Raw genomic sequence first — 7744 nt, 5'->3', positions numbered from 1 at the left:
ATTTTAACCCAGGTGTCGTCAACATACCTGAACCAATGACTTGGTGGTTTTTTTTTTGAATGTCCAGAGGACTCATATGTATAATTACTGAGACCGCGTAGAACCGGGTCAGGATGAATGAGGGTGAAGCGAGTCGAGCCGAGGCTGTACGGTGTTTTTAAAACAGCTTAAATCTCACTGAATTACTGAGGTAAGAGCTCGTTCAAATGGGCCCGGAGTGGACTGCTGCGGTCAAGAAACGGCTCCGATCCAAAACATTTGAACTGTTCGTGCCAACTGCTTTCATGGACCTGAACTATCACACAGTTCTTCACAGACCATTTCACATGGCAGAGGTCAACCGTGGCACTTCCTGCACCGATGTCCCATATATGTGCTGAAATAAGCCAGTAAAAGTAGAGAACTGTAAAAAGTTCAGTAGTGGATGTAAAGGAGACCTGCAGGCTGCTCTGACTTCATCAGTGAGAACTCTTCCAAAGCAATCAATCAATATTTAAACCTTTAAATTTCACACTTCACGGCTGTTTGAATAGAAATAAGCTAGCTGCTGATTATAGATGTGCTTGTGTAAATGAGCACAGAAACAATGATCTGATGTTAAATTTAGTGCAGCATAAAGACTCCTTCAGAGCTGGTTGAAGACGGCAGCAGTCCTGTCAGCCTCAAACTTCCCTCCATGCAACAACAAAACATATTGCCTGTTTATAACATGTCCACAGAACCCCCCTTTAAAATGTCAGAAATACCACTTTAAACGTGCTCATTGTAGGAAACATGTAAAGTGTGACATCACTTCCTGTTGGCGTCATGCTTACCCAGCATGGTGGCCTGTTTGAGGAACTTGTAGCTCGTCTCGAAGGTCATCTGCTGCAGAGGAGACGAGTTGGACTGGATGGCGTGGCGGTTTAGAGGCTTGTACGCGCCTTCGAAGCACATGTAGTCTGCCACCAGAGACAGGTGTCTGGGGTCCACCTCGATACCTGCAGACAGACAGAATTGTCACCGCCAGAGCCCGCCTCAAACCTGTTGACAGAGAGTGGGTCGGCGAGCCGGTACCGTAAACAGCAAAGACATCTTTGATCTCCTTCTCGATGACCTTCAGGGCCACTTCGATCCCGTACGTGTTGGCCATGGCGTGGACTTCATTGGAGTACAGTCTGTTGATGTCCAGGATCTGCAGATACCAGTCCCAAGAGCTTAGTTACAAGTTAGTTAAAAGAACCCGTCCAACCTGCCCACTGCTCCACAGTCACAGTGTCTCTAGATAGTCAGGTTCTGAATCAAGATGGCCGCCAGAGCCAACTGAACCTAGACAGCACAAGGACTAATCCAGAGTGTTTTGTTTCTTGTTCACTCTTGTGGATGATGCAGTAACTTTAGTCTGCAGCTGTGGTGTGGAAGCTGGTGGATGACGTGCACTCCTCTGAGAAACGTTTTGTTTCGTTCGACTGCGTGGGATAAAAACCAGCCACGCTGCTCTACAACACACCGTTCTTCATTTACAAGACAGGATGTGTTGTCCCGTTGATGTTCTCCGCTGGAACAAAACAAGTTCGACAAGTTGACCCGTAAGTCACGATGACTTTATAAATATCTAAGTAATTTCCTGTCAACCCTCAGGCTCTGCTCACACGAGAACCGTTGGAGACATTCAGGTTTAAATGTAGTTTCCATGCCAGGCAGGGTTGCCAGATAAGAAATGAACTATGTACAATAGGGTGACTTTGCTGGTGAAGATTCTCAGTAGGGTGACTTTACAATCATTGTATTTTGACCCAAACTCACATGTGCTGAGTGAGGCTGTTGTGTTTGCTGAACATGTGCTCAGAAAAGGAGGGGGTAAAATATGTATTAATATTTATCTGGCAACCCTGATGCTGGCTCAGCTGCATGCCGTACCAGCATGATCACAGTTACACCCAAACTGGTGACTACAGGAACGTTCCTTTGGACCGAGGATGTTGTTTGTTTGTGTGGTTAGAGAAGGAAACTTTGACTGCAGCTGCCTGGAGAGCATGTGTGTGACATCACACCTGGAGTGTGTAACACCTCTGAGGGTCTGCCCTGAAAAAACACAGATCAGGAGTCAGAAACATTCAGTTTCAGAGAGAACGAGTGCTGATGTCCTGAACACGAATGGTAGAAAATATCCTGTTTCACTCACAAAACAGCTCAAGTAAAAATCTACATGTGGAGGGAACAAGATGGCGGAGGAGGAGTAGGGTTGTCTTAGAATGGACTCCCGCCAGTACTGCTTGAAAAGTGCCTTTTGAGAAAACGTTCTCTCTATTTTTACGTTGGATGCTCCAATATTCAGCTGTTGTGTGACTGACTGAGGTTTTAGTTTTTGGACCTGAGCATCTTAGGAATTAATTTTTCAGTCTTTCTCCCTCCTTAAATGACATTAATCTGGCCTCCAACTATAATCTTAAAAAATCTTGGTGTTATTTTTGATCAGGACATGTCTTTTATCCCCCACATTAAAAATGTTACTAGAACCTCCTTCTTCCATCTGCGTAATATCACTAAAATTAGAAACATCTGATCTAAAAGTGATGCAGAACAACTGGTTCATGCATTTGTCACGTCTAGACTGGACTATTGCAATGGTTTATTATCTGGGTGTCCAAATACTTCTTTAAAACGTCTGCAGTTGATCCAAAATGCTGCTGCCAGAGTCTTAACTGGAGTTAGTGGGAGAGATCATATTTCTCCAGTTTTAGTTTCTCTCCATTGGCTCCCTGTCAAATCCAGAATTGAATTCAAAATCTTACTTCTAACCTACAAAGCTCTCAACAACCTGGCTTCATCTTATATTACAGATTTTATTGTTCCATATTTTCCCAAAAGAGCACTTTGCTCTCAGACTGCAGGTTTACTTGTGGTTTCTAGAGTTTCCAAAAGCAGAATGGGAGGAAGATCTTTCAGTTATCAGGCTCCTCTCTTGTGGAACCAACTTCCAGGTTCTGTCCATGACGCTGACATATTGTCCAGTTTTAAGACTGAGCTCAAGACTTTCCTTTTTGATAAATCCTATAGTTAGGGTTGACTTGTTATGCTGCTATAGGCTTAGACTACTAGAGGACAAATTGACCTAATTTCCTTAAATAAATTGTTACAATTAAATATTTTTCATTTGATACTCTTTCCATCTTAACGTGATTCTTGACCTGCCATTGTGTATTTGTTCCTCCCAAACCCAGCCAGTTGAAGCAGATGGCCGCTGGGCCCGACACCGCCTCGGGCCACGGTACTTCTAAAGGCAGGGAATTGGCTCCGCCCCCACCAAGTCCCAGAGAAACGGACGTGTCGGCCCAGAAGTCGGACAGTCCGGCTTCAATAAAAGCTGATATTTCAGTGGTAATTAAATGAGAAATGAAAGCCACCCTCGCAGAAGATCTCGCCTTTATTGAGGGTGACCTTCAAGCAGTGAGAGCGGAGGTGGCTAACAGCACCACTGTACTCCGAGCAGATCTGGACCAGGTTAAACTGAGTGTGAAACATGTTGAGGATGGACTGTCCACCTGGTCGGGTGAGGTTGCAGCTCTGCACAGTACCATGATGGAACAGAAAGATGAGATGAATGGGCTGAAAAAGAAATGTGAGGACGTGGAGGAACATATGAGAAGGTGCAATGTGTGGATTATTGGTGTCCCTGAGACACCGGAGTCAAGCTCCACCATAGTTGCTAACAGAGGTGCTGCAGCTGAACAAGTCGCCACTGATCACCCACTTGCACTGGAAGCCGGATGGGAATAAGTCAGGTGACAAGCCGAGAGTTGTAGCTAAACTGCACCACTACCAAGACTGCGTGGAAATATCACGGTGTGTGCGCAGTCGTGGCTCATTCTGCTTCAAGGATACACCGATCATGATTCCAGTGGATTATATGACGAGTGTAGCCAAGGCTCGGGCGGCGTTCACAGAGGTGAGGAGGCTACTTTGCAGCCAGCAACATGTTCACTATGAGCTACTTTTTCCTCTATGACTTCGCATCACTCAGGGTAAGGAGGACAAGGAGTTTGTGGCCCTGAATAAAGCCATGGTCTATGTCAAAAAGAATATCATCTCAGCAACGGGCAGCGAGGACGGGAAAAGACTGTGGGGCTGGCGTCTCTTAATCATAATTTTTTTCCAAGTTAGATTGGCCTACATTAATCGCTTATTTGACCTGCTTCATATTTTTTTTTTTTTTTTTTTTTTTTATGTCTTATGTATGGTTGGGCATCAAGTCTCGATAATCGAGTGAAATCGGGACCAACATTCCGGTTCTCCCGGAATTGTTCAAATTTTTTATTTTCAATTTCTACTTTCGACGCCCGGTCCGCCAACCGGAAGAAGCTGCCGAGCACCAACGAACAAGAATCCGCAGGAAGTGTGTGCATCCATGGACAGTGAGCGGCCGCGATCGAAGGTGTGGCTTAATTTTAATAAAAGATATGACCAGTCGGCTCAGTGCAGCACTTGCAATAATTTTATGTCGCGCAAAGGAAGGCACGCAACCAACACCTCCGGGTTCATGGTGTAGAAGTAACAGAGTGCCTCATCTTTGACGCGCTGCGCCGGACTACTTTCACTGCCTCATCTGGCTCTGACTCTCAGTTCATCACCACACTAGAGTCAGAATCAGGTCAGTAAAACTATAAACCATGTCTTAAACCAACAATAAGGCAGCTAAAAAGTTATACTCGACTTAAAGCGGTAGGTCAACTCAAATGTAATATATGTAAGACGGCTAACTTTAGCCATCTTGTTCCGCAGTTGAGACGGGGACCGTGTCTTTAGCAATATAAGCCACTGCTTTATTAATGTCGTGCTACCTCTCACTGCTCCTCTCATAAGGCACAGCACTGCTAAATGAGTTTTGTACCGTGGTTTGTTTCAGGGAAGGAGGCTGAAGTCAAGAGTCAGAGCTGCAGCTGCAGTTCACACACGCTTACTAACGTTGTGAAGGCCGCGCAGCTGAAGAGGATTATTATTTAATATATTCAAGTTCAAGTCAATTTTATTGTCGTTACAACATGTACATGAGGTGGAACGAAATTATGTACACAGGGTCCCAGTTACACCCAACAATAGCAAAAAATAAATAAAAAAGTAAATAGCAACATTATAGAAGGATCTAAGATATATGCCAAACGAACGCAAAAAGATCTAAGTTATATGCTAAAATCTAACAATGCAAAACAATACAGCATAATGTATATGTAAATAGTTTATTTCTTAGACATTTATTTTGTACAGTTACAGCTGTTTGTTATTAAATGTGCCTGTGTGACAAAGCTTGGACTCAGAAATCTATTCTTCTTATTTCATATTTATGTGATCTCATTAACATCTACACTCCAGTAAGAGCACTCCAGTCTACCAACCAGTTCCTCTTAGATGTCCCCAGATCCAAACTTAAATCCAGAGGTGATCTGGCTTTTGCGGTTGCTGCTCCAAAACTGTGGAACAGTTTACCTGAGCATTTAAAGAGCGCTCAGACTGTTGAGACTTTTACATCTTTGCTCAAGACTCATCTGTATTCCTTGGCATTTCATCCACGCAGAGTCTGAGAACAAGTTGAGCTGATTTTATTGTTGTTATGTGTTGTTTTTACTGTCAACTTATGTTTTTGAGTGGCACTAGATGCATTTTTACTCTTTTTTAATTTGTCTTAACTGTAAAGCACTTTGGTCAGCTGTAGTTGTTTTTATGTGCTATATAAATAAATTGACATTGACATTATTACCATAATTGCCTGTTTATAAGCCGTACCCCGCAGAAGCGGCAATTTTTTTTTCATAGTTTACATTTTATTTTGAAAGACTTCCTGCCATCTCTCGGCAGCTTCCTGTCACTGACTAACAGTTTCCTTTGACAGAGCTGGGCTGCTGCTCACTGAGCTGCCCTGCACCAACCCCTCTTGGCAGTGGGCTTTTGTTATACAGAGTGAATGCCCTCAGTTAGTCACATGTACAAAGCCTCTCGCTGAGGGTTTCAAATTCCCTACCATAACTCCAACCACTCTGTTATCATGTCACCAGAAGTCTTCTGGGGAATGATGAGGACAGCATGAGGGAAAGTGACGAGAGTGACATGGAGGCGATGTGTGAGATCACATTTTTCTGAGCCTCAAGAAGGACTTGAGTTCTCAGGAGGACGAAAAACATAGCAAAGAGTGACTTTTGGCCGACTACGTTTTTTTTTGCCATGTTAAAGGCCCCATTCCCTGTGTCACAACATGGGCTCCACTGAGAAGAAGCTGTATAAAGCAGTCAAGTCTGGTAAATATTTTAATAAAAGCTTTTAAATTATTTTTGTATGACATCCAGCTTTTACAATCCGCTTTTGACATCATGCAGTTAGATTTGTTCAGTCTTAAAAATTCTCAAAAAAGTTGGGACACTAAACAAATAGTGAATAAAAACTGAATGCAATGATGTGGAGGTGCCAACATCTAATATTTTATTCAGAATAGAACACAAATCACAGATCAAAAGTTTAAACTGAGAGAATGTATCATTTTAAGGGAAAAATCTGTTTCCAAATTTCATGGCATCAACAAATCCCAAAAAAGTTGGGACAAGTCCATTTTTACCACTGTGTGGCATCCCCCCTTCTTCTTACAACACTCAACAGACGTCTGGGGACAGAGGAGACCAGTTTCTCAAGTTTAGAAATAGGAATGCTCTCCCATTCATGTCTAATACAGGCGTCTAACTGTTCAATCGTCTTGGGCCTTCTTTGTCGCACCTTCCTCTTTATAATGCGCCAAATGTTCTCTATAGGTGAAAGATCTGGACTGCAGGCTGGCCATTTCAGTACCCGGATCCTTCTCCTACGTAGCCATGATGTTGTGATTGCTGCAGAATGTGGTCTGGCATTATTGTGTTGAAAAATGCAGGGTCTTCCCTGAAAGAGATGACGCCTAGATGGGAGCATATGTTGTTCTAGAACCTGAACATAGTTCTCTGCATTAATGGTGCCTTTCCAGACATGCAAGCTGCCCATGCCACAAGCGCTCATGCAACCCCATACCATCAGTGATAAGAGAAAAGCCGTCTCTTAACAGAAGAGGAGGCCTCAGATTTCCACTTTCAAAAACATATAATGCAACTTTAAAACAGATTCCCAGCTGGTTTTCACACTTGATGGGAACAGAGGGGCCTCGTCAGTGAATTAGATGAACAAAGACCTACTGTTTAGGTGTTTAGGTGTGAACTGCCAATCTACATATGTGTGTGTGTGTCTTATCTCACTCAGCCTTATAACCTGAACCCCTCACTCACTGCTCTTTGAATTGAGAAAGCTCCTCGGATGAGGAGCGAAACGTCTTCTGTTACAAATAAAGTCCAGTTGTTTTTGTATTGAACGCTTTTTGAATTCATCAGTGATGCAGGCTTCTGAACAGAGCGTTGATAACAACTTGGGCTATCCTTGTCCTCTCTGGTCCGGATGACATGGCGTCCCAGTGTTCCATAAAGAACTTCAAATCGTGACTCATCTGACCACAGAACAGTCTTCCATTTTGCCACACTCCATCTTAAATGACCCCTGGCCCAGTGCAAATGTCTGAGCTTGTGGAACTTGCTTAGAAATGGCTTCCTCTTTGCACTGTAGAGTTTCAGCTGGCAACGGCGAATGGCACGGTGGATTGTGTTCACTGACGATGCTTTCTGGAAGTATTCCTGAGCCCATTCTGTTATTTCCTTGACAGTGGCATTCCTGTTTGAGGTGCAGTGACGTTTAAGGGCCCGGA

At 43.6% G+C, this 7744-nt stretch overlaps 1 protein-coding gene across 1 annotated transcript in view; it reads right to left on the bottom strand.

Moving 5' to 3' along the window:
- The window catches only part of polr1a (RNA polymerase I subunit A), a gene marked incomplete at its 5' end in the record, with an annotated part of 52731 nt that overhangs the window by 1167 nt on the left and 43820 nt on the right, over window positions 1-7744 (bottom strand). The window contains 2 exon segments of the mRNA XM_037675409.1: window positions 816-980; window positions 1057-1174. Coding sequence (XP_037531337.1) covers window positions 816-980; window positions 1057-1174 — 283 coding nt within the window.

Source organism: Nematolebias whitei, chromosome 4, assembly GCF_014905685.2.
Source record: "Nematolebias whitei isolate Nwh7 chromosome 4, NemWhi1, whole genome shotgun sequence".
Classification (NCBI taxonomy): Eukaryota; Metazoa; Chordata; class Actinopteri; order Cyprinodontiformes; family Rivulidae; genus Nematolebias; species Nematolebias whitei.
The sequence above is the reverse complement of the archived record's forward strand: the minus strand, read 5'-3'. Positions and strand labels throughout refer to the sequence as shown.